General features: G+C 49.9%; 1 protein-coding gene across 4 annotated transcripts in view; it reads right to left on the reverse strand.

The window, feature by feature from the left end:
- The window catches only part of GRIPAP1 (GRIP1 associated protein 1), a 76,486-nt gene that overhangs the window by 30,917 nt on the left and 17,655 nt on the right, over positions 1–27,914 (reverse strand). For 2 of the 4 annotated variants that reach the window (XR_011318024.1, XM_069747939.1), the window contains exons 12-23: positions 24,164–24,211; positions 23,983–24,082; positions 22,452–22,529; positions 22,227–22,319; positions 20,869–21,003; positions 19,658–19,753; positions 19,362–19,574; positions 19,077–19,190; positions 18,454–18,531; positions 18,201–18,296; positions 17,747–17,803; positions 14,746–14,845 (exon numbers count right to left, since the gene is read on the reverse strand). Coding sequence is in view for 2 of the 4 variants with exons in the window: in XM_069747939.1 (XP_069604040.1) it covers positions 14,746–14,845; positions 17,747–17,803; positions 18,201–18,296; positions 18,454–18,531; positions 19,077–19,190; positions 19,362–19,574; positions 19,658–19,753; positions 20,869–21,003; positions 22,227–22,319; positions 22,452–22,529; positions 23,983–24,082; positions 24,164–24,211 (1,208 nt within the window). In the remaining 2 variants the exon portion in view is untranslated. The remainder of the gene's footprint in view (positions 1–14,745; positions 14,846–17,746; positions 17,804–18,200; positions 18,297–18,453; positions 18,532–19,076; positions 19,191–19,361; positions 19,575–19,657; positions 19,754–20,868; positions 21,004–22,226; positions 22,320–22,451; positions 22,530–23,982; positions 24,083–24,163; positions 24,212–27,914) is intronic. The other 2 variants (XR_011318025.1, XM_069747938.1) reach the window with 1 other exon arrangement.

The following is a 27,914-nucleotide window of genomic DNA, read 5'->3' on the forward strand; positions in this document are numbered from 1 at the left end:
GCCAGCACCATATACCGTAGTCACAGGACTCTCTGCCTGCACCGTATACCGTAGTCACAGGACTCTCTGCCCGCACCATATACCGTAGTCTCAGGACTCTCTGCCAGCACCATATACCGTAGTCTCAGGACTCTCTGCCCGCACCATATACCGTAGTCTCAGGACTCTCTGCCAGCACCATATACCGTAGTCTCAGGACTCTCTGCCCGCACCATATACCGTTGTCTCAGGACTCTCTGCCCGCACCATATACCGTAGTCTCAGGACTCTCTGCCCGCACCATATACCGTAGTCACAGGACTCTCTGCCCGCACCGTATACCGTAGTCACAGGACTCTCTGCCCGCACCGTATACCGTAGTCACAGGACTCTCTGCCCGCACCATATACCGTAGTCTCAGGACTCTCTGCCAGCACCATATACCGTAGTCTCAGGACTCTCTGCCCGCACCATATACCGTAGTCTCAGGACTCTCTGCCCGCACCATATACCGTAGTCTCAGGACTCTCTGCCCGCACCATATACCGTTGTCTCAGGACTCTCTGCCCGCACCATATACCGTTGTCTCAGGACTCTCTGCCCGCACCATATACCGTTGTCTCAGGACTCTCTGCCCGCACCATATACCGTAGTCTCAGGGCTCTCTGCCCGCACCATATACCGTTGTCTCAGGACTCTCTGCCCGCACCATATACCGTTGTCTCAGGACTCTCTGCCCGCACCAGATACCGTTGTCTCAGGACTCTCTGCCCGCACCATATACCGTAGTCTCAGGGCTCTCTGCCCGCACCATATACCGTTGTCTCAGGACTCTCTGCCCACACCATATACCGTTGTCTCAGGACTCTCTGCCCGCACCATATACCGTAGTCTCAGGGCTCTCTGCCCGCACCATATACCGTTGTCTCAGGACTCTCTGCCCGCACCATATACCGTTGTCTCAGGACTCTCTGCCCGCACCATATACCGTTGTCTCAGGACTCTCTGCCCGCACCATATACCGTTGTCTCAGGACTCTCTGCCCGCACCATGTAGTCACAGACCTCGCTCTGCAGTACACACAGTGTGATGGGACCGGTCACCGCCCGCACTATACCCAGTGTGACAGTAACATGAATTTGCACTCTGCGGTGCCTTCGTCCTCATCCTCCCAGTGCAGCCGTCACTTCCAGCATTACTTCAGCTCAGCACTTTCCACGCTGATCTTTTTAAGAAAAGCTTTGGCTGTCGCTGCCTCCCACCTCCTGACTCATCACAGCAATGAAATATTAATGCTCTGCTGAAAGTCTTAATGCTTCTAGTGGGATTATGAGACAGGAGGGAGTGGCAGGGCATCCGAAGAAGCCTGCACTAGAGCGGTGAAGGGGTGGGAGACGGGGACCCCACACAAAGCCATGTAAAAGCCCTGGTGACAATCAAGGGGGGCCCAGCCCTGCACTGGTTGCCCCCGTTGTGGTATAGTTCCCCACAAAACTCTCTAATAGACTTAGTGTTGCAATTTTCAGCATGTTCAGCATCTGTGCTTGTTGTCAGTGAATGGAACTTCGCTTCTACATGCAAATCATGTCCCGCTGAGCATTTTACTGACTCTCTCTGGTAAGGGCCCTGCAGCTGCACCAGCCGGACCCGACTGGCGACATTTTCTATTACCTAAAGATGGAAAATCCATTTATGGCACAGGAGACGCCCGTCCTGGGGTGTATACTGTAATATTTATGAGCACAGATATATGTATATACTATGCAACGTGCAGCGGAAAGGTCCTGGATTCCACATTCTTCCGATAGGCTCGTGAATTATACAGCACACGAGCCGGGACGGATGCGGACTTCTTGATCTCGGCAGCTTTGCAGTCCAGAAAAGTCATGTGAAAGCCCCAAGTATATAAAAGTTTGTAAAAGTTTTTCTAAACTTCTTTTGTTTGGGGGCGGATATATTGGATGTCACCAGCATTAGGAAATAAGACAGCGCCCCTAGTGGCCACTTCTTACAAATGCAGATTACATGAATATTTACAGTATTCCCAGCTATTATAGGATTATTTAGAGTGACATTCTTTTAATCCGGCATCCAACAGTCCAGAAAGACTCCCAGTATAAATTACCATTGCATTTTGAGAGCTATTGTGACAGTCTGATAATCAGGAATGAATGATAATCTGCGTTATGGGGGATTAAAGGATTTTTACCATTGATGGAGGCACCAAGTATCTACAAAATGTACCAAAAGGAAATACACCAATCTGCTGATGGCTGTTGAGGGGTTCTCACCCCCTGATTGGCGCGATGTGTGGAGACTGCCCCTCTGGGCCAGGGTTCGGTGAATCTTATTGAAAAACGTAATTTTTATTGTTACTTCCCCTTTAAGTCCCCGCACCTATGGACTCGTGGTGAGGATAAAGCGGGGGCCGTGCAGCCATGTGGCAGAATTTTATGAAGCCCCTGGTGACGAGGCGGCGATGAATGCTCCTGACCCCAGACGCTCTCTTCCTCTGCGCTGCGGCAGGATCACTTTACAGCGCGGCTCCACTGCAGAGCGGCCGAGGCTGGAGATTCTGTGTCAGAACTAAAGGAGGAAAACAAAAGCCCTGACAGCTCCATTTATAACCGGGCAGCCGAGGATTGGCAATGATGTGGAGATAACGAGCCGTCTCTGGAGGCCGAGCCTCACACTGCAGAGCCTGGAGGAGAGCAACGCGAGAGGCACGTACGCACCGCGCCTGGCATCCGAGGGCTCGGGAAGAGATCTGCAGGACCCCAAAACACTGCCGCGTACTGCAGATCATCCTGGAGGACCCCAAAACCCTGCCGTGTACTGCAGATCATCCTGGAGGACCCCAAAACAAGGCCGCGTACTGCAGATCATCCTGGAGGACCCCAAAACCCTGCCGTGTACTGCAGATCATCCTGGAGGACCCCAAAACCCTGCCGTGTACTGGAGATAATCCTGGAGGACCCCAAAACAAGGCCGCGTACTGCAGATCATCCTGGAGGACCCCAAAACCCTGCTGTGTACTGGAGATAATCCTGGAGGACCCCAAAACAAGGCCGCGTACTGCAGATCATCCTGGAGGACCCAAAAACAAGGCCGCGTACTGCAGATCATCCTTCAGTACCCCAAAACAAGGCCGCGTACTGCAGATCATCCTTCAGTACCCCAAAACACTGCCGCGTACTGCAGATCATCCTGGAGGACCCCAAAACCCTGCCGTGTACTGCAGATCATCCTGGAGGACCCCAAAACAAGGCCGCGTACTGCAGATCATCCTGGAGGACCTCAAAATCACGCTGCGTACTACAGATCATCCCACAGTACCCCAAAATCACGCTGCGTACTACAGATCATCCCACAGTACCCCAAAATCACGCTGCGTTCTACAGATCATCCCGCAGTACCCCAAATTCACGCCGCATACTACAGATCATCCCACAGTACCCCAAAATAACGCTGCGTACTACAGATCATCCCACAGTACCCCAAAATAACGCTGCGTACTACAGATCATCCCACAGTACCCCAAAATCACGCTGCGTACTACAGATCATCCCGCAGTACCCCAAAATAACGCTGCGTACTACAGATCATCCCGCAGTACCCCAAAATAACGCTGCATAACACAGATCATCACGCAGTGCCCCAAAATAACGCTGCATAACACAGATCATCACGCAGTGCCCCAAAATAACGCTGTGTACTACAGATTATCCCACAGTACCCCAATATAATGCCACGTACTAAAGATCATCCCGCAGTACCCCAATATAATGCCACGTACTACAGATCATCCCACAGTACCCCAAAATAACACTGGGAACTACAGATTATCCCGCAGTACCCCAATATAATGCCACGTACTACAGATCATCCCACAGTACCCCAAAATAACACTGGGAACTACAGATCATCCCACAGTACCCCAATATAATGCCACGTACTAAAGATCATCCCGCAGTACCCCAAAATCACGCTGCGTACTACAGATCATCCCGCAGTACCCCAAAATAACGCTGCGTACTACAGATCATCCCACAGTACCCCAAAATAACACTGGGAACTACAGATTATCCCGCAGTACCCCAATATAATGCCACGTACTACAGATCATCCCACAGTACCCCAAAATAACACTGGGAACTACAGATCATCCCACAGTACCCCAATATAATGCCACGTACTAAAGATCATCCCGCAGTACCCCAAAATAACGCTGCGTACTACAGATCATCCCGCAGTACCCCGAAATAACGCTGCGTACTACATATCATCACGCAGTGCCCCAAAATAACGCTGTGTACTACAGATCATCCCACAGTACCCCAATATAATGCCACATACTACAGATCATCCCACAGTACCCCAAAATAACACTGCGAACTACAGATTATCCCGCAGTACCCCAAAATAACGCTGCGTACTACAGATCATCCCACAGTACCCCAATATAATGCCACGTACTACAGATCATCCCACAGTACCCCAAAATAACGCTGCGTACTACAGATCATCCCACAGTACCCCAATATAATGCCACGTACTAAAGATCATCCCGCAGTACCCCAAAATAACGCTGCTTACTACAGATCATCCCGCAGTACCCCAAAATAACGCTGCGTACTACAGATCATCCCACAGTACCCCAAAATAACGCCGCGTACTACAGATCATCCCGCAGTACCCCAAAATAATGCCACATACTAAAGATCATCCCACAGTACCCCAATATAATGCCACATACTAAAGATCATCCCACAGTACCCCAATATAATGCCACGTACTACTGATCATCCCACAGTACCCCAATATAATGCCACGTACTACAGATCATCCCACAGTACCCCAATATAATGCCACGTACTACAGATCATCCCGCAGTACCCCAATATAATGCCACGTACTACAGATCATCACGCAGTGCCCCAAAATAACGCTGTGTACTACAGATCATCCCACAGTACCCCAATATAATGCCACGTACTACAGATCATCCCACAGTTCCCCAAAATAACGCTGCGTACTACAGATCATCCCACAGTACCCCAATATAATGCCACGTACTACAGATCATCCCACAGTACCCCGAAATAACGCTGCGTACTACAGATCATCCCACAGTACCCCAATATAATGCCACGTACTACAGATCATCCCACAGTACCCCAAAATAACACTGCGAACTACAGATTATCCCGCAGTACCCCAAAATAACGCTGCGTACTACAGATCATCCCACAGTACCCCAATATAATGCCACGTACTAAAGATCATCCCGCAGTACCCCAATATAATGCGACGTACTAAAGATCATCCCGCAGTACCCCAATATAATGCCACGTACTACTGATCATCCCACAGTACCCCAATATAATGCCACGTACTACAGATCATCCCACAGTACCCCAAAATAACGCCGCATACTACAGATCATCCCGCAGTGCCCCAAAATAACGCTGCGTACTACAGATCATCCCACAGTACCCCAAAATCACGCTGCGTACTACAGATCATCCCGCAGTACCCCAATATAATGCCACGTACTACAGATCATCCCGCAGTACCCCAAAATAACGCCGCATACTACAGATCATCCCGCAGTACCCCAAAATAACGCTGCGTACTACAGATTATCCCGCAGTACCCCAAAATAACGCTGCGTACTACAGATCAACCCGCAGTACCCCAAAATCACGCCGCGTACTACAGATCATCCCACAGTACCCCAAAATAACACTGCGTACTACAGATCATCCCACAGTACCCCAATATAGTGCCACGTACTACAGATCATCCCGCAGTACACCAAAATAACGCCGCATACTACAGATCATGCCACAGTACCCCAAAATAACGCTGCATACTACAGATCATCCCGCAGTACCCCAAAATCACGCTGCGTACTACAGATCATCCCGCAGTACACCAAAATAACGCCGCGTACTACAGATCATCCCACAGTACCCCAAAATAACACTGCGTACTACAGATCATCCCACAGTACCCCAATATAGTGCCACGTACTACAGATCATCCCGCAGTACACCAAAATAACGCCGCATACTACAGATCATGCCACAGTACCCCAAAATAACGCTGCATACTACAGATCATCCCGCAGTACCCCAAAATCACGCTGCGTACTACAGATCATCCCGCAGTACACCAAAATAACGCCGCATACTACAGATCATCCCACAGTACCCCAAAATAACACTGCGAACTACAGATTATCCCACAGTACCCCAATATAATGCCACGTACTACAGATCATCCCGCAGTACCCCAAAATAACGCTGCGTACTACAGATCATCCCGCAGTACCCCAATATAATGCCACGTACTACAGATCATCCCACAGTACCCCAAAATAACGCCGCATACTACAGATCATCCCACAGTACCCCAAAATAACACTGCGTACTACAGATCATCCCACAGTACCCCAAAATCACGCTGCGTACTACAGACCATCCCACAGTACCCCAAAATAACGCTGCGTACTACAGATTATCCCGCAGTACCCCAAAATAATGCCACATACTACAGATCATCCCGCAGTACCCCAATATAATGCGACGTACTAAAGATCATCCCACAGTACCCCAATATAATGCCACGTACTAAAGATCATCCCACAGTACCCCAATATAATGCCACGTACTAAAGATCATCCCGCAGTACCCCAATATAATGCCACGTACTAAAGATCATCCCGCAGTACCCCAAAATAACGCTGCGTACTACAGATCATCCCGCAGTACCCCAAAATAACGCTGCGTACTACAGATTATCCCGCAGTACCCCAAAATAACGCCGCATACTACACATCATGCCACAGGACCCCAAAATAACGCCGCATACTACAGATCATCCCGCAGTACCCCAATATAATGCCACGTACTACAGATCATCCCGCAGTACACCAAAATAACGCCGCATACTACAGATCATCCCACAGTACCCCAAAATAACACTGCGTACTACAGATCATCCCACAGTACCCCAAAATAACGCCGCATACTACAGATCATCCCACAGTACCCCAAAATCACGCTGCGTACTACAGATCATCCCACAGTACCCCAAAATAACGCCGCATACTACAGATCATGCCACAGTACCCCAAAATAACGCTGCATACTACAGATCATCCCACAGTACCCCAAAATCACGCTGCGTACTACAGATCATCCCGCAGTACACCAAAATAACGCCGCATACTACAGATCATGCCACAGTACCCCAAAATAACGCTGCGTACTACAGATCATCCCACAGTACCCCAAAATCACGCTGCGTACTACAGATCATCCCGCAGTACCCCAATATAATGCCACGTACTACAGATCATCCCACAGTGCCCCAAAATAACGCTGCGTACTACAGATCATCCCGCAGTACCCCAATATAATGCCACGTACTACAGATCATCCCGCAGTACCCCAAAATAACGCCGCATACTACAGATCATCCCACAGTACCCCAAAATCACGCTGCGTACTACAGATCATCCCGCAGTACCCCAATATAATGCCACGTACTACAGATCATCCCGCAGTACACCAAAATAACGCCGCATACTACAGATCATCCCACAGTACCCCAAAATAACACTGCGAACTACAGATCATCCCACAGTACCCCACAATCACGCTGCGTACTACACATCATCCCGCAGTACCCCAATATAATGCCACTTACTACAGATCATCCCGCAGTACCCCAAAATAACGCCGCATACTACAGATCATCCCACAGTACCCCAAAATCACGCTGCGTACTACAGATTATCCCACAGTACCCCAATATAATGCCACGTACTACAGATCATCCCGCAGTACACCAAAATAACGCCGCATACTACAGATCATCCCACAGTACCCCAAAATAACACTGCGAACTACAGATTATCCCACAGTACCCCAAAATAACGCTGCGTACTACAGATCATCCCACAGTACCCCAAAATAACGCTGCATACTACAGATCATCCCACAGTACCCCAAAATCACGCTGCGTACTACAGATCATCACGCAGTACCCCAAAATAACGCCGCATACTACAGATCATGCCACAGTACCCCAAAATAACGCTGCATACTACAGATCATCCCGCAGTGCCCCAAAATAACGCTGCGTACTACAGATCATCCCACAGTACCCCAAAATCACGCTGCGTACTACAGATCATCCCGCAGTACCCCAATATAATGCCACGTACTACAGATCATCCCGCAGTACACCAAAATAACGCCGCATACTACAGATCATCCCACAGTACCCCAAAATAACACTGCGAACTACAGATCATCCCACAGTACCCCAAAATAACGCTGCGTACTACAGATCATCCCACAGTACCCCAATATAATGCCACGTACTAAAGATCATCCCGCAGTACCCCAAAATAACGCTGCGTACTACAGATCATCCCGCAGTACCCCAAAATAACGCTGCGTACTACAGATCATCCCACAGTACCCCAAAATCACGCTGCGTACTACAGATCATCCCGCAGTACCCCAATATAATGCCACATACTACAGATCATCCCACAGTGCCCCAAAATAACGCTGCGTACTACAGATCATCCCGCAGTACCCCAATATAATGCCACGTACTACAGATCATCCCGCAGTACCCCAAAATAACGCCGCATACTACAGATCATCCCACAGTACCCCAAAATCACGCTGCGTACTACAGATCATCCCGCAGTACCCCAATATAATGCCACGTACTACAGATCATCCCGCAGTGCCCCAAAATAACGCTGCGTACTACAGATCATCCCACAGTACCCCAAAATCACGCTGCGTACTACAGATCATCCCGCAGTACCCCAATATAATGCCACGTACTACAGATCATCCCGCAGTACACCAAAATAACGCCGCATACTACAGATCATCCCACAGTACCCCAAAATAACACTGCGAACTACAGATCATCCCACAGTACCCCAAAATAACGCTGCGTACTACAGATCATCCCACAGTACCCCAATATAATGCCACGTACTAAAGATCATCCCGCAGTACCCCAAAATAACGCTGCGTACTACAGATCATCCCGCAGTACCCCAAAATAACGCTGCGTACTACAGATCATCCCACAGTACCCCAAAATAACGCTGCGTACTACAGATCATCCCGCAGTACCCCAAAATAATGCCACATACTACAGATCATCCCGCAGTACCCCAATATAATGCGACGTACTACAGATCATCCCACAGTACCCCAATATAATGCCACGTACTACTGATCATCCCACAGTACCCCAATATAATGCCACGTACTACTGATCATCCCACAGTACCCCAATATAATGCCACGTACTAAAGATCATCCCACAGTACCCCAATATAATGCCACGTACTAAAGATCATCCCACAGTACCCCAATATAATGCCACGTACTACTGATCATCCCACAGTACCCCAATATAATGCCACGTACTAAAGATCATCCCACAGTACCCCAATATAATGCCACGTACTACTGATCATCCCGCAGTACCCCAATATAATGCCACGTACTAAAGATCATCCCACAGTACCCCAATATAATGCCACGTACTACAGATCATCCCGCAGTACCCCAATATAATGCCACGTACTACAGATCATCCCACAGTAACCCAATATAATGCCACGTACTACAGATCATCCCACAGTAACCCAATATAATGCCACGTACTACAGATCATCCCACAGTACCCCAATATAATGCCACGTACTACAGATCATCCCGCAGTACCCCAATATAATGCCACGTACTACAGATCATCCCACAGTACCCCAATATAATGCCACGTACTACAGATCATCCCACAGTACCCCAATATAATGCCACGTACTACAGATCATCCCACAGTACCCCAATATAATGCCACGTACTACTGATCATCCTGTAGTACCCTGAAATAACAGGAGGGATGGTAGAGACTGGTTACGGGTTGCGGTCCTCTGCGTGGCTCCCTCCGTCCCCCTCATGAACCAGTCTCCTCTTACATCTCCTCCATTCTCAGCGCTGCCTCCACCTATGTGGGAGATAATGTATCGGCCGCAGTCTAATGAGCTGTCCGGGGTTAATTATATTCAGCGTTTAGAGGGTAATTTGCCAGGAATGCAGCAAATCAATCAGCTGTGAGAATCCGGCAGAATTCACAGGAAAATAAAATGATTTCCGCAGCTAATGGATATCAGAGGCAGGAGCGGGGAGAAGAAACATCTCCCTCCATGCACAGAGCAAATATAGAAAGAGGGAAACAGCAAACATGCGGTTTAGCCATTAAAATATATAAAATCATTTTCTGTATTGCTCTGTTCTTGGGACGCAGCCTGCAGTGTAAAGCATGGAGGCCTTCATTGTGTCTAGTTCAGATAAACCCATCAGGGATATCCAAATTAATAAAAGTGGTCCCAATCGAAGACCCTCAATATTAGCCAGAGAGCTAATACCAGATACATGGGGCTAATGGGCAGCCCATTGATTACAATAGATCATGTGCAATTCCTCGTTCCTCCTCTGGAGGCGCTGCAGGGAAATTGAACATTTGCTTTCGTATTACCACGGATTGCTGAGGGCTATACAAATGGCCGAACATCTGATCAACAATTTAGTGGGGAGGCTTCCTACAAATAGGCAGTATGCAAAGCAGAGTGCACCTTTAAAGAGGACTGGTCACTTGCCATAAACATGTCTTTTTTTTTACCTGTCGTAAATGCTGCTGTTCTCCTGAATCCAGCGATGCTTTCCATTTGATCCTGCTCCTCTCCGTTCCTGAGATATGGCCCCTTCTTCCCAGAATATAATTTAGCCTTGTTATCCAAGTGGGCGTAGTTCTCAAGAAGACACCCACTTGACTAACAAGGCCAGATTTACAAGCCGGAAAGAAGAGGCCATATCTCAGGAACGGAGAGGAGCAGGAACAAAAGGAAAGCATTGCCGGATTCAGGAGAACAGCAGCATTTACTGCAGGTGATAAAAATGACATTTATGACATGTGACATATTCATATATAGAGCCATAAGATTTCCTTTTTCGATCCACACAAGGGTTAACAATGACCTACATTTTCTCCAGGAGCGGTATTGAGTAATTCTTGCCTCCCACTTATATTGACTGCCTTAATATCCTATTGAAAAAGGAATTATAATGTGGCCGCGGTTTTCCCTTTCTTTACTGCTGTATTAATCCTCACTTCTGTCCATTTGTAAACTAATGGAAATGCTGTAAATGCGGCCATTAGGATAATTGGATAGTTATGGAGTTTATCAGGCCGCCACTTCCCTGCATCTGCTGTTTTTCTGCAGATTCGGGTCCTGCATCTACTGAACCGCGCCATTTGTTTCTCCCGTCCGTGGGCGCGAGGTCTGACACCTGCGATATTCCCAGGGCGGCCGTTCTTACCCGCGCAGTAAATGGTTAGATTTCCGGGAGTGGATATCGGCCGCCATTAATCAGTGTCCTTTGATAATTGCGTCTTGTGCTGTTAATTAGGGTTTTCTATTTTCTTACAGCGGATGACTGGGTGTTGTGGTTCCCGCACAATGAGGACCGATGAGATGGGCACGGGCTAATAACCGGCTCATTAGGCGCCAGCAGCTTCATCACTGCCCCCGATACGTCAATTAGTCATGTGGCTTATAGAACAGCTACACCAATAGGTGTCACTAGAGAGTCAGATTTCTGTCTCCTGGAGGAGGAGGAGATCATTTACATATCTTTTTCCCAGGGCGCATTGCCAGCTGATAGTCTCCGCAAGGAGAAACAGAACCCCGTATATAAGCACCCTTCACCGTGTAAGAAAATCACGTTATGCAAAACCCTAGAATGTACAGGAGCGAAAGGGCATGTGCCAACATGGCTGCACCGGCCTTCAGAGTAGCTCCCGTTATTAGACCGCTTCTCCCCGTGCAGGAAGCGTCTACATCATGTTACCTCGGCAGACAGGGGCATGATAATGTGTGCAAACTGTAAAGCGCTGCGTAATATGTTAGCGCTATATAAAAATAAAGATTATTATTATTTATTATTATTATTATATCCATCATGGAGAGCAGGACTGCTGTGGGCCTTGCATTCAACTACACAGTAGAGTAGATTTATTAATCCCGTCTTAGAGGGATTGTCCCAATTTGAGAATTAAGCAATAGGATGACCCGTGCTAGATTGGAGCAGTGAGATGGAGCGGTGCTGGATTGGAGCAGTGAGATGGAGCGGTGCTGGATTGGAGCGGTGAGATGGAGCAGTGCTGGATTGGAGTGGCAAGATGGAGCGGTGCTGGATTGGAGTGGTGAGATGGAGCGGTGGTGGATTGGAGCGGTGAGATGGAGCGGTGCTGGATTGGAGCGGTGAGATGGAGCGGTGCTGGATTGGAGCGGTGAGATGGAGCAGTGCTGGATTGGAGCGGTGAGATGGAGCGGTGCTGGATTGGAGTGGTGAGATGGAGCGGTGCTGGATTGGAGTGGTGAGATGGAGCAGTGCTGGATTGGAGTGGTGAGATGGAGCGGTGCTGGATTGGAGTGGTGAGATGGAGCAGTGCTGGATTGGAGTGGTGAGATGGAGCAGTGCTGGATTGGAGTGGTGAGATGGAGCGGTGCTGGATTGGAGCAGTGAGATGGAGCGGTGCTGGATTGGAGCGGTGAGATGGAGCAGTGCTGGATTGGAGCGGTGACATGGAGCAGTGCTGGATTGGAGCGGTGAGATGGAGCAGTGCTGGATTGGAGCGGTGAGATGGAGCGGTGCTGGATTGGAGCGGTGAGATGGAGCGGTGCTGGATTGGAGCGGTGAGATGGAGCAGTGCTGGATTGGAGCGGTGAGATGGAGCGGTGCTGGATTGGAGTGGTGAGATGGAGCAGTGCTGGATTGGAGTGGTGAGATGGAGCGGTGCTGGATTGGAGTGGTGAGATGGAGCAGTGCTGGATTGGAGCGGTGACATGGAGCAGTACTGAATTGGAGTGGCGAGATGAAGCGGTGCTGGATTGGAGTGGCGAGAAGGAGTAGTACTGGATTGGAGTGGCGAAATGGAGCGGTGCTGGATTGGAGCGGTGACATGGAGCAGTACTGGATTGGAGCGGTGACATGGAGCAGTACTGAATTGGAGTGGCGAGATGAAGCGGTGCTGGATTGGAGTGGCGAGAAGGAGTAGTACTGGATTGGAGTGGCGAAATGGAGCGGTGCTGGATTGGAGTGGTGAGATGGAGCAGTGCTGGATTGGAGCGGTGACATGGAGAAGTACTGAATTGGAGTGGCGAGATGGAGCAGTGCTGGATTGGAGTGGCGAGATGGAGTAGTACTGGATTGGAGTGGCGAGATGGAGCGGTGCTGGATTGGAAAGGTGGTGTGGAAGTGGTTTAGATTTAGAGCAATGGGGTGGATTGGAGTGGTGCGTCAGAATGGCAGTGGACTGGAGCAGTGGGATGGAGCATTGATGGATTGGAGCAGTGGATTGGAGCAGAGGGATGGATTGGCGGTGGATTGGAGTGGCAGTGGATTTGAGCGGTGGAGTGGCAGGGGATTGGAACAGTGGGATGGAGTGGCTGTGAATTGGAGTGATGGGGCAGAGCCGCGGGTTGGAATGGAGATGGATTGCAATGGTGGGTGTAGCGGCGGTAGGATGGAGTAGTGGGATGGAATTGAAGAGACTGATGGAGATTGCTGAGCAATGGTTCTCTCTCCAGCCGTCTCCCACAGACAATGACTAGAATGGCGGGCACAATCCCAGAGATCAGTGAAGCTGGCTGAATCAAAAAGTTACCTGCCATCTTAAAGGGGATTACTCAGACACCCTCTTCTTAAACAGGGCCCCATTGAAACTAACTCTACTCACAACCCGGTTCACTGGCCCAGCAAAGTCAGCGCTGCGTCTGCCATCATCGAGTAACACTGTTATGTCACGTGACTGCTGCAGCCAATCAGTGGCTATTAATTGGCTGCAGGGCTCCCACCTTCCACAGACGCCCGAGTTTTGCCCAAGGAAAGTGTGAGCTAAGCAGCACATTCGCGGCCACTGATTGGCTACAGCACTCATGTGACTTACAAATGCGGTGCTGATTCTGGCAGCTGCGGCAAGGACATTGCCAGTATGGCGTCAGTCGGGGATGTGAGTAGACACTGCTTTTATTCTCAATGGGGTCTTGCTTGATTTAAGAAGGGGTTGTCTGAAGAGAGGAGTGGACAGCCCCTTTAAGGATAAGTGACAACTTGGCCTGGCAAGACCCCTCCATTCACCCCAGCGGCTCCTGCTGAATCAGCTATTTGGTGCGTCTTTCTCCCCCATTTTGGCACCATTTTTGTACACTTTTTCACTTTTCTAGATACTAGAAGAGATTTACCAAACCAGCATTATGGTAACATTTCTGGGTTTATAAATGTCCCCTACGGTCTTGTGAGGAGAAAAAAGGGTCAAAAACACACAAAAAATAAGGTCTGGCTGATGAAAGGAATTAAGTACAGCATTGCATTTACTTAGGACCCCTATTCCAGAGACAGCGGAGCATGTCCTAGGGGGGCAGACCCAAAGAGAAGGCTATAGCGTCCACACAAGCCATAACCATTATCACAGCAGCTCCCATTGATTTCAACAGGGCTGGGTTAATCTCTATGTCAAGTGCGCCCCCTAGTGGCAGCCAGATGTAACTACCTGTGTAAAGAAAGCCAGAAATAAATCACATATTGGACATGTGCTATGAATCCTGGTAAGGGGCGAGGTGGCTCATACAGGGGTCTGCCCTGCGCTCACCTGTCCGGGTTTTACTGTTGGTGAGAATCTCTTGGAGACGCTCCTGCAGTTTATCGGCCCTCTTCCTCTCCAGGTGCAGTTGCCTTTTCAGGTCTTTCAGCTGTAAGGAGAAGGATATATTATATACAGCCGATGATGACAAGTCCAGGTCTATAGCCTGATGATTGCATGGACACGGTCCTGTATACTGCGGTCATATACACAATATCGGGGACATCTGCAGAGGCGACGTCTTCTCATCTCGCTGCCTGTGTCCCCAGATCCATCACCGCTGCGCTCGGTGGAGTTAATAATAACCCTACCTCGACGGACCTGGCCGCATATTCCTATGACCTGGATAAAAGCCCTGCGGAGCTGTAACATCCTTACAATGTGCGGAGCATTGTGCTGTCACAGTATTATATGCGCCACCAATCATATACAGTATGTATACATATGTACTACCGCTATCCAGTGCCACAAAGCAGGGTACACAGGGGGCACAACAATGGGGATACACATCCGGCAGCATGTGTCTCAACTGCATGTACAGTCATGGCCAAAATTTTTGAGAATGACACCAAAATTATATTTTCACATGATCTGCTGCCCTCTGGTTTTTATTAGTGTTTGTCTGATGTTTATATCACATACAGAAATATAATTGCAATCATATTATGAGTACCAATAGGTTATATTGACAGTTAGAATGAGTTAATGCAGCAAGTCAATATTTGCAGTGTTGACCCTTCTTCAAGACCTCTGCAATTCTCCCTGGCATGCTCTCAATCAACTTCTGGACCAAATCCTGACTGATAGCAGTCCATTCTTGCATAATCAATGCTTGCATTTTGCCAGAATTTGTTGGTTTTTGTTTGTCCACCCGTCTCTTGATGATTGACCACAAGTTCTCAATGGGATTAAGATCTGGGGAGTTTCCAGGCCATGGACCCAAAATCTCTATGTTTTGTTCCGTGAGCCATTTAGTTATCACCTTTGCTTTATGGCAAGGTGCTCCATCATGCTGGAAAAGGCATTGTTGGGCGCCAAACTGCTCTTGGACGGTTGGGAGAAGTTGCTCTTGGAGGACATTCTGGTACCATTCTTTATTCATGGCTGTGTTTTTAGGCAAGACTGTGAGTGAGCCGATTCCCTTGGCTGAGAAGCAACCCCACACATGAATGGTTTCAGGATGCTTTACAGTTGGCATGAGACAAGACTGGTGGTAGCGCTCACCTCTTCTTCTCCGAATAAGCTGTTTTCCAGATATCCCAAACAATCGAAAACGGGATTCATCAGAGAAAATGACTTTGCCCCAGTCCTCAGCAGTCCACTCCCTGTACCTTTTGCAGAATATCAGTCGGTCCCTGATGTTTTTTCTGGAGAGAAGTGGCTTCTTTGCTGCCCTCCTTGAAACCAGGCCTTGCTCAAAGAGTCTCCGCCTCACAGTGCGTGCAGAAGCACTCACACCAGCCTGCTGCCATTCCTGAGCAAGCTCGGCACTGCTGGTAGTCCGATCCCGCAGCTGAAACAGTTTTAAGATACGGTCCTGGCGCTTGCTGGTCTTTCTTGGGCGCCCTGGAGCCTTTTTGACAACAATGGAAGCTCTCTCCTTGAAGTTCTTGATGATGCGATAGATTGTTGACTGAGGTGCAATCTTTGTAGCTGCGATACTCTTCCCTGTTAGGCCATTTTTGTGCAGTGCAATGATGGCTGCACGTGTTTCTTTAGAGATAACCATGGTTAACTGAAGAGAAACAATGATACCAAGCACCAGCCTCCTTTTAAAGTGTCCAGTGATGTCATTCTTACTTAATCATGACTGATTGATCGCCAGCCCTGTCCTCATCAACACCCACACCTGTGTTAATGGATCAATCACTGAAACAATGTTAGCTGCTCCTTTTAAGGCAGGACTGCAATGATGTTGAAATGTGTTTTAGGGGTTAAAGTTCATTTTCTGGGCAAATATTGACTTTGCAAGTACAGTAATTGCTGTTAAGCTGATCACTCTGACATTCAGGAGTATATGCAAATTGCCATTAGAAAAAAATGAAGCAGTAGACTTTGGAAAAATGACTGTATTTTTCGGACTACAAGACGCACAGTCGCAATGCAGGCTTACCGTGGCGGCAGAGGTGCGGTGGCAGAGGTGCGGTGGCAGAGGTGCGGCGGCAGAGGAGGCGCAGTAAGCGGGGTCCCTTTCTCCGGTGAGGTGATGCAGCAGCCCGGTAAGCAGCAGAGCCGAGTGACTCCTGTTGTTATCGGTGGTGGCGGCGGCCATTTTCCTGAGGCCGCGCGTGCGCTGATCTACATCTGCGCACGCGCGGCCTCCCGCGGCCATTTTCCTGAAGCCCCGGGAAGCAGAGCGCTTCATCTGCACACGCGCGGCCTCAGGAAGATGGCCGCCCCCACCGATAACAACTGCGCCTCCTCTGCCGCCACACCTCTGCCACCGCAGGATTCAACCGGCTCTGCTGCTTACCGGGCTGCTGCATCACCATACCGGGGAAAGGGACCCCTCTCACGCCATACCTCTCACTGCGCCTCCTCATCCCAGCACCTCCTCACCTCTGCCGACACCATGCCTCCTGTGACCCTGCTCTGCCACCGCCAGCACTCAGGTAAGATACTGTAAATTCGGACAATAAGACGGACCCCCATCTTATAAAAAATCTTTTTTTCTGCAATTTTCACCCCAAATTTGGGGTGCGCCTTATGGTCCGGTGCGTCTTATAGTCCGAAACATACGGTAATATTTGTCTCATTCTCAAAATTTTTGTCCATGACTGTACAGCGCTGTGCCATGCACGCGAGTGGCGCAGCTGTGTTTATTTGGTGGGTACCTGGGGTCTGTGCCACCTCCTACTATCGTATAAGGGGGCACTCACTAAAGTAAACACTTCAAAAACGGCACATGGCGTCCATCTAAGATCTCACTGCACAGAATGTGCCCAGTGAGGTTGGGGACCTCTGCTCTTTGCCACGTTATGACAACCCCTTTAATGATGCGTATACTCACCGCGGCACTGCCCCTCTTCTCAAGGATTCTCTGCCCATCCGCTGTATCCTTTACATCCTAATGACAGGAGCATGTATTAATAACCAATAACCGAGACTTGTGCCCCCCGCATTGTCATAGGCTTCATGGGGGGAACCAGTGCTGGATCAGACAGGATGAAGCACAGTTCACTCTGGGAGAAAACCACTCACATGTGGGGGCGACAGTACAGGCACTCGTACACACTCACACTGGCCGGCCGAGCCCACTGACTCCTGGTACACTAGTGTTTATCAGGGCTGATTTTGGGGGAAGAAAGGATCAGGCATGTTGGATTTTAGCATGTCCGATTCTTTGTTCTCTTTGAAGATAAGCATCAGTAGAGTAGCCCAGCAGCGGCCCATTCCACTCTCCCCATAGGGAACACATGCACGCACAGCTATATTGGGCATGCATGTACCTCATGGGTTCTCACCTGTCTGAGTCGCTCGATTGTTGTGTTAAGATCCTCTTTGTTTTTCTCAGAAGACTTTATCTGTCCGGTCAGCGTCTCAAGCTCCTGCTCTTTCACCTGCGGAGGGGAGCAAGTTCAGCGGCGGTCACCAATAATCACACACCAAACAGTAATACTGACAAAGTTGGGTGTTTTCACAAGCACTTTGTAATTTAATCATTTTTGGGGAAACCTCAATATGCCCCTTCTGGTCAAAGCAGAGCTGCAGACTTACCTGCAAGTCAGCAGAGTGCGTCTTTCGCAGTTCGGACAAATCCTCCTTATGTTGTAATTGGTTCCTTTCAATGGTCTCCTAAAAACATCCGATAGACATGATATGAAATAGAGGAAGGACCGACCTCCATCCCGGGTGTCCCCTATCGATCCCCTGCCCATCAGACCTGATCACATCTCATTTGCTCCATGAGAGGTTCGGGCATGTGCGCTGAATGTATCCGTGTGCCCCCGCTGACCGTGTGCCCTGTAAGGTATATCCCATTTACGGTGGGAGCCTATGGGTGATGGTCTATAGGGTGGCACACGTGGTGCCTTCCCTATACCTGGGCAGATCCTGCCAATGTATCCATCTGATATAAGGCTGGTAACAGATGTGAACAGAATATCAGGGCACATTCGGGAGAACACAGTCTGGGACAGTGCGTGCTCCTGTACCCATTCGTGATGCGGACAAACCCGGCGATCTGCACACGGACCCAGTCACATTCACCATTTGTGGCCATGACTGGTCTGGGCGAGGTGACGTTAGTCTGGATGTAGCCTTACGTTACGGGTTATACAAAGCCTGCAAGGATGAGAAGAGTGACGTCAATATACCGACAGATTATCCCCCACACTTACCTCTGCCTCCTTCAGCCGCCGCTCGAACCAGCCTTTGGTTCCTTCCAGGGACTGAATCTGTAGGCTCAGTTCTTCTGTTGTTTGCTGCAATCCTTCCAAATCCCGACTTCGAGCCTAAAAGCAAATTGCACACAGATGTAGACAAGTATCTACCACCAGAGACTGAGCTTATAAAAGCAAAGCTCAGACTCTAGGTGGTTACAATAATCAGTACACCTGCCTTCCTTCCCTGAAGTCTCGGGGCATGGGTGACCACTGTGGAGGTCACCTGTCAGTCAGCCGTACCTTCTCATCTCTCAGCTGACCTCTCAGCTCCTCCTCACCGCGGTTCTTCTCCTCGTGAAGCTCCCTCAGCTCCTTCTCGTACTTGGCCCTTATACACAGCACTTCCTTCTCGTGCTGGAGCTTTATGTTCCCCACCTCTTCTTTGTGCCGTGCCTTCTCCTGCTGCATCTCGATGGCCATCTCGTCCAGCATGCCTTTCCGCTTATCGGCGCTCTGAAGGGAACAGGAGCCGCAGTCACCTGCCTGATGCGAGGAGGACAACAATGGAAAAGGGAAGGGGCAAGAACTCCTAGTACCTTACGGGCTTCTTCGAGGTCCTGCTGCAGCTGCTGAGCCTCCTGCTTCTGCTCCTGCAGCTGCTCCAGCAGTCGGCCATTGGCACGGCTGGACTCCTGCCCAAACAAGAGAGAGGGGGATAAAGTGGACACCTGTGACATATTACCAATAGTAGTATCCCACAAAGGGGCGTTACGGCTGGTGCAAATGAAAGATGATCTATAAATGAAAAGTTATGAAACCACAATACCCCTTTAACACCTTCCAAGCTAATTTTCAGTTTTTGTGCTTTTGTCTCTCCTCCCTTCTTTCAACTGCCTTGGACATAGCTGTAAGAGGCTTGGTTTATGTGAGACGAGTTCTAGTTTTGGATGGTGCCATTTATTTATGCAATGCAGCAAGAGACAGGAAAAAGTTCCAAGTGTAGTGAAAAAAAAGTCTGCTTTTGTTCCGGGGGGTTCCCTCTTACTTTTGGGTCGGTGACATTATGGCGACAATGAAATTGTATGCGTTTCTAATTTGACAGATCGGACTTCAGGAGACATGGCGATGCTAAATATGTTTATTTATTTATTTTTTGTATTGGAGAAAGAGGAAAGATGCAAACTTTTTATTTAAACCTTTTCTTTATAAATACTCTCACTTTTTCATTGACCCTGTGATTGTTTGATCACGTGTATTATATACTGCACTTCAGCATAGCAATAAGTAATGAAATGAATGATCTTAGGGTGGGCTTCATAGCAGTACAAAGTTGGCAGCAATAGGGGTCTTCAGTAGGCCCTCGGCTGTCAGGGACGCCTGAAGTGGATGGCACAGACACACAGACAGCACCCAAGTGCATGGCACAGGCTCAGCCCATGAGCCCGCTCCATACACCGCACATGACAGAGGCACCAGTAAGTCTTATGTCAGGAAGGGGTTAAGCTGTTTAGCTGGTCTTATGGTGTACATTAAAATGTGAAAAATAATGTCCTCCATGTAAAACCACTTAAAATGAAAGACTGACGCTGCACTGCTGAGTCTGATGACGGCAGGTCCCTTCTGTTTGCTGGACACAGATATTACATCAGAAGGGGACCTGCGCTCATCTCCATCTCTCAGTGGTGCAGCCTCAGGCTTCAGATGACCGTATATTGATTACTTGTGAGAGAAGCCACTATTAATGGTAGACGCCGGTGGTGCCCGAGGGTCTGGTAATTGTCCCGGTGCCCCTACTAGAACAGCCCACCTGCAGCTGGGTTTTGAGGTCCTCTCTCTGGGCCAGCAGCGCCTCCTTGTCATTCTGCTGCTGCTGCACTTCTGCCGTCAGCGCTGCGCTCTGGTCCCGTAATAAGCTGAGTTCCTGCGTTCTGGATGTCTGAATCTACACAATGAAGGAGAGGTTTTAATAGACGCCAAGAACAGGAATGGACAGAACGATTCACGGAAAAGTGACACAGGACTGTGCAGCCCATGCTGAAGGATGAAGGGGGCAGCCATGCAAATCGTCAGGTGGTGATGAGATGTGGAAGATGGAGGCATACAAAAGTCAATGAGAACCATGAGTAATTAGTTACCATAACTAAACCTTTAAATCATTTTGATATGGTGCCGCCTTTGTTCAGAGCGGTCCTGAGACCCCCACCAATCACTCAATCTAGGGGGCAGAAGAGCTCATCTCATAATCAAGTGTGCACAAAGTGGTGAACGGACCAACCGAAATTAGTTAAAAGTGTAGGTCTCACAAGGATGTGCCACCGCTTTATGATCTGACCTCTATGATTCCCCTTTCCCCCCATCGAGCCCCTTTAGTTTTAGTTTGAGCAGTGGCGCCGTCCACCTTCTGTGCATTGAAGCTGCAGCATGGCACTAAGATGGGGTCAGGATCAGTGTGAGGGTCCCTGAGGTCACACCACCACTGATTATAAAGTTATAGCCTTTCTAAGGGATACACCATCACTTTAGCAAATGGAAATATCCCTTTAAGACACATGCAGATGGATGTATTGGACACTGTACACACCATCCCCTCCACCAATAATGCAACAGTCACATTAACATTTACCCCAGAGCCCAATTTTTGCCCATGAATGGTGGTAAGTCCAGACGTGCAGCTGCGTCCTGTGCGGGAACTCGGCCCCATGGCACCTTAATTTTGCTCATCATAGGGGTCCCAACAATGGCCATTTTTTCTTTTTACAGGATACCCCCAGCAGAGCATAACGTAGCACATCACGTGACCCAGGCACCACGTCTACATTGCTATATAGGGGGCACACAAATCCTAAAGCTGGCATAGTGATACAAGATTAGAAAAACATGGCTGCTTCCTTCCACAAATCATGCCACCTCTGTCCCAGGTCTAGTTTTGCAACTCAGATACATTGCAAAAAAAAAAGAGGCTAAGCTGCAATACCGCATACAATCTGTAGACGGGGTGGCGCTGTTTTGGGAAAAGAAAATAAATTTAAAAAAGCAGCCCTGCCCCTTTAATTATTTTCAGCCAAACACTTGCATAAGCGGAGAGGTTTCGCCAAGTGTGATTGAGAGGATGGCAGTGAGATGGGGCTTGTCATATGATCTGGGTAATGTTGAGGGGTGTAGTACCTGCTCCAAGGCGGCTAGGTTGGTACGCAGGGCATCGTTCTCTGACAAAATGTTGTCAACCTGCTCCTGGCTCTCCGCGCTTTGCCACGCTACCTATACCCGGGGGAGGCAGCGGCACAGAGAAGGCGAGGGGGGGACCGGAGAAGAGCAGGAGAGAGAGTTCAGTGCTGGAAACACAAGATGGCGCTCAGCGGTGCCAGGCCTGGGGGGCAGTGCCCAACATACCTGCTCCTGGAGTCCTTGAAGGGTCTTCTCGTGGTCTTGTTTCTGGCTCTGGATCTGATCCTTTAGGTCAGTACAAGTCTGTAGAGAGAAAGCTTCATGTAAGGCAGCGGACCGGTGAAGAAACTACATCCCACAGCATCCACAGGGAACGAGGAGAGTTGTGCTGCTCTATCTCCGACGGCCATTTTAGAAAACGTAGGGATGGACTCAGGAATAAAGGTACCCCATGTTAGTTCCACCAATAATGGACCCCCATTGAGGGGGCTTTCCGCCCCTTTCATCCAGGAGGTGAGGGTGATAGGACACAAACTTTCGTAGGAGGGGAACCTGGAATAAAAGCCATCATGGGCTAATCTGAGGGCTCGTCCTGACACCATAGTAGCCGCATGGACTCTCTCATATGTCCGCCATGCTGCAGTTACTACCTTTATGGCCGACACGTTATGTGAGTAGGTAGTAACAAGATGTGTTACCTGCTATACAATGTACTGCATTCCTAGGCAGCACAGACTTGTTCTACATCCTTTTTGATTTGATACCTCAGGAAGTCACATGAAAACAGTAATTTAAAGGGGAAGCGGTGCTGCCATCTGGGAATAGGATAAGCATAGATATTTATCTGTCCTGAGAGCAAAGATCGGGCGTGCGCTGGAGTGCAGCGTGCACACACGCATGGATCTTTTCATTTATGTAAGAGAACCGCATATTGGCAAGACCCTCGTTCTCCAGTCCTGGAGATATCATTGCGATAAGCCATGAATGTCATACCCCTTTAACCACTCGTGGCCCAGCCTTCGTCTGTGGACATCTGCAGGGTCATTTCTAAATGTCTGCGGCTGCAGAGCTTTCACAGACGAGACTCCCAAGAAATGATGGAAGGCGTTAAAGGGCAAATCTGGGCATCTAATATACCGTAAACCCTTTGGATAGGTCATCAATATCAGATCAGTGGGGGTCCGGTACCCAGCACCCCCCCACCAACCAGCTGTTGAATAGGAGTTGGTATGCAGCACCTGTGCTGTTCAGAACCATTCAATGTCTCCATGCCAGAGCTAATAACAGATTGTGGGGGCACTGGGTGTCAGACCCCCACTGATCTGAGATTGATAACCTTTCCTAAAAAAGAGGTAATCAGTGTCAGATGCCTGAACAACCCTTTTAACTACAGTCCCTGTCTGACCATATACACAGTGCTCATTGAGCGCAGGTAGCGGCCATGACACTTCCCGATCTTTTCCCCCATTTAGAGTCACAGTTTAATAGGTTTTCTAGTGATACTTTGTGCTATTAAATAAAAATAGAAAAATACTTATTTCTTTCTGAGATCACAAAAATATAAAACATATAAAAATGGCATAACAAAATAGCTCCATACAGCATGGAAAAAGGAAAAAATAATCTGAATAATTGAAACTACAGAGCAAAACTATGCCCAGTGACAGGAGCAGACGTCCGAAAGCTGGCCGGGGGGATAAGGAGCGCCAATGTGGAGGCATAGAGGACATCCTCAGATGCGATCAGCCCTCAGTACCTGCTGAGCCGCGCTCAGGTCCTGCTGCAGCTTCTGGTTCCGGGAGGCCGAGGCTTTCAGCTCTTCCTCTTTTCTTTGCTGGATTTCCTCTATTTTTGTCCTAGTGTGCAGGCAGTAAGGTAAAAAGTCAGCGCTGATCAGAGCCCCCACATCTCCCCCGACCGAAGGATGATGGACTCACCGGCTGTCGTTGTACAGGGCCTCCTTGTCTGTCTGGAGACGGAGATAACTGTGGAGGACAGAAGAAGTCACACATGGAAGGAGCGAGAGCTGAAAGCAATGCAGGGACAACATACATGGCACTGCCCGGCTGCTCCGACTCCTGAGAAACAAGAGCCAAGTCTGCGCTACATAAGGGAGGAGTCCATTCAATCACAAAAGGCAACTTGTCATTTTGTGTGACCCGACCATGGGCAACTGGAAATCATAATGAGAAAGAAGCTGGGGGCGTACGAGGAGGGAAGCCGAGGAGCAGCGAGAGAAGACCAGGAGAAGAGAGAAGCCCGGGACACGAGAAGAGAGAAGCCCAGGACCCGAAGAGAGAAGCTCAGGACACAAGGAGAAGCCCGGGCCACGAAAAGAGAGAAGCCCGGGCCACGAACAGAGAGAAGCCCGGGACACGAAAAGAGAAGCTCGGGACACAAAAAGAGAGAAGCTCAGGACACAAAAAGAGAGAAGCTCGGGACACAAAAAGAGAGAAACCCTGGAGCCGGGAAGAGAGAAGCCCAGGACACGAAAAGAGAAGCCTGGGACACGAGAAGAGAGAAGCCCGGGAGCAGAGAAGAGAGAAGCCCAGGACACGAAAAGAAAGAAGCCTGGGGCACGAAAAGAGAAGCTCGGGACACAAAAAGAGAGAAGCTCGGGACACAAAAAGAGAGAAGCTCGGGACACAAAAAGAGAGAACCCTGGAGCCAGGAAGAGAGAAGCCCAGGACACAAAAAGAGAAGCCCGGGACACGAGAAGAGAGAAGCCCAGGACACGAGAAGAGAGAAGCCCAGGACACGAAAAGAGAGAAGCCCGGGACACGAGAAGAAAAGCCCAGGACACGAGAAGAGAGAAGCCCAGGACACGAGAAGAGAGAAACCCAGAACACGAGAAGAGAGAAGTCCAGGACACGAAAAGAGAGAAGCCCAGGACACGAAGAGAGAGAAGCCCGGGACACGAAAAGAGAGAAGCCCGGGACACGAAAAGAGAGAAGCCCGGGAGCCGAGAAGAGAAGCCCAGGATACGAAAAGAGAGAAGCCCGGGACACGAAAAGAGAGAAGCCCGGGACACGAAAAGAGAGAAGCCCGGGACACGAAAAGAGAGAAGCCCGGGACACGAGAAGAGAGAAGCCCGGGAGCCGAGAAGAGAGAAGCCCAGGACACGAAAAGAGAGACGCCCAGGACACGAGAAGAAAAGCCCAGGACCCGAAGAGAGAGAAGCCCGGGACACGAAAAGAAAAGCCTAGGACCCGAAAAGAGAGAAGCCCGGGACCCGAAAAGAGAGAAGCCCGGGACCCGAAAAGAGAGAAGCCCGGGACACGAAAAGAGAGAAGCCCGGGACACGAAAAGAGAGAAGCCCGGGACACGAAAAGAGAGAAACCCGGGAGCCGAAAAGAGAGAAGCCCAGGACATGAAAAGAGAAGCCCGAGACATGAGAAGAGAGAAGCCCGGGAGCCGAGAAGAGAGAAGCCCGGGAGCCGAGAAGAGAGAAGCCCAGGGCACAAAAAGAGAGAAGCCCGGGACACGAAAAGAGAGAAGCCTGGGACATGAGAAGAGAGAAGCCCGGGACACGAGAAGAGAGAAGCCCAGGACACGAGAAGAAAAGCCCAGGACACGAGAAGAGAGAAGCCCGGGACACGAAAAGAAAAGCCCAGGACCCGAAGAGAGAGAAGCCTGGGACACGAAAAGAAAAGCCCAGGACCCGAAAAGAGAGAAGCCCGGGACACGAAAAGAGAGAAGCCCGGGACACGAAGAGAGAGAAGCCCGGGAGCCGAAAAGAGAGAAGCCCAGGACATGAAAAGAGAAGCCCGGGACACGAGAAGAGAGAAGCCCGGGACACGAAAAGAGAGAAGTCCAGGACACGAAGAGAGAGAAGCCCGGGACACGAGAAGAGAGAAGCCCAGGACATGAAAAGAGAAGTCCGAGACACGAGAAGAGAGAAGCCCGGGACACAAGAAGAGAGAAGCCCGGGACACGAGAAGAGAGAAGCCCGGGACACGAGAAGAGAGAAGCCCGGGAGCCGAGAAGAGAGAAGCCCGGGAGCCGAGAAGAGAGAAGCCCGGGAGCCGAGAAGAGAGAAGCCCAGGAGCCGAGAAGAGAGAAGCCCAGGACACAAAAAGAGAGAAGCCCGGGACACGAAAAGAGAGAAGCCCGGGACACGAGAAGAGAGAAGCCCGGGACACGAAAAGAGAGGAGCCCAGGACACGAAGAGAGAGAAGCCCGGGAGCCAAAAAGAGAGAAGCCCAGGACACGAAAAGAGAAGCCCGAGACACGAGAAGAGAGAAGCCCGGGACACGAGAAGAGAGAAGCCCGGGAGCCGAGAAGAGAGAAGCCCGGGAGCCGAGAAGAGAGAAGCCCAGGACACAAAAAGAGAGAAGCCCGGGACACGAAAAGAGAGAAGCCCAGGACACGAAAAGAGAGAAGTCCAGGACACGAAGAGAGAGAAGCCCGGGACACGAGAAGAGAGAAGCCCAGGACACGAGAAGAGAGAAGCCCAGGACACGAAAAGAGACAAGCCCGGGACACGAGAAGAGAGAAGCCCGGGACACGAGAAGAGAGAAGCCCAGGACATGAAAAGAGAGAAGCCCGAGACACGAGAAGAAAAGCCCAGGACACGAGAAGAGAGAAGCCCAGGACACGAGAAGAGAGAAGCCCGGGAGCCGAGAAGAGAGAAGCCCAGGACACGAAAAGAGAGACGCCCAGGACACGAGAAGAAAAGCCCAGGACCCGAAGAGAGAGAAGCCCGGGACACGAAAAGAAAAGCCCAGGACCCGAAAAGAGAGAAGCCCGGGACCCGAAAAGAGAGAAGCCCGGGACCCGAAAAGAGAGAAGCCCGGGACACGAAAAGAGAGAAGCCCGGGACACGAAAAGAGAGAAGCCCGGGAGCCGAAAAGAGAGAAGCCCAGGACATGAAAAGAGAGAAGCCCGGGACACGAGAAGAAAAGCCCAGGACACGAGAAGAGAGAAGCCCAGGAAACGAGAAGAGAGAAGCCCAGGACACGAAAAGAGAGAAGCCCAGGACACGAAGAGAGAGAAGCCCGGGACACGAAAAGAGAGAAGCCCGGGAGCCGAAAAGAGAGAAGCCCAGGACATGAAAAGAGAGAAGCCCGGGACACGAGAAGAAAAGCCCAGGACACGAGAAGAGAGAAGCCCAGGAAACGAGAAGAGAGAAGCCCAGGACACGAAAAGAGAGAAGCCCAGGACACGAAGAGAGAGAAGCCCGAGACACGAGAAGAGAGAAGCCCGGGACACGAGAATCCCAGGAGCCGAGAAGAGAGAAGCCCAGGACACGAGAAGCCCAGGACCCGAGAAGAGAGAAGCCCAGGACATGAGAAGAGAGAAGCCCGGGACACGAGATGAGAGAAGCTCGGGACACGAGAAGAGAGATGCTCGGTGCCGGGCATGGTAAGGAGAGAGGCCTCGATGTAGAAAAGAAAAAGTGCCAGGTATGAAAAAAAAGAGAGGCCCGAGTACGAAAAGGAGATGGTCCCAGGCACCGAAAAGAGAAGGTGCCAGGCGCAGAAAGGAGAGGGGGCCAACTGTGTAAAGGAGCTCGGGCATGGAAGGGAGAGGAGCGAGGCCACAGAAAGGAGAGGGACCAAGCTAAGGGGAGAACAGCTCAGATTTGCCTATTTAGTCTCTTCCTATTTGTTATAGACCTGTTAATCATGCCAAGTTTTCCCAGCAGTGACCCGGAGCGGAGTGGACTGCTGCCCGGTTCATAGTGTG

The sequence above is a fragment of the Ranitomeya imitator genome, chromosome 2, assembly GCF_032444005.1.
Source record: "Ranitomeya imitator isolate aRanImi1 chromosome 2, aRanImi1.pri, whole genome shotgun sequence".
Classification (NCBI taxonomy): domain Eukaryota; kingdom Metazoa; phylum Chordata; class Amphibia; order Anura; family Dendrobatidae; genus Ranitomeya; species Ranitomeya imitator.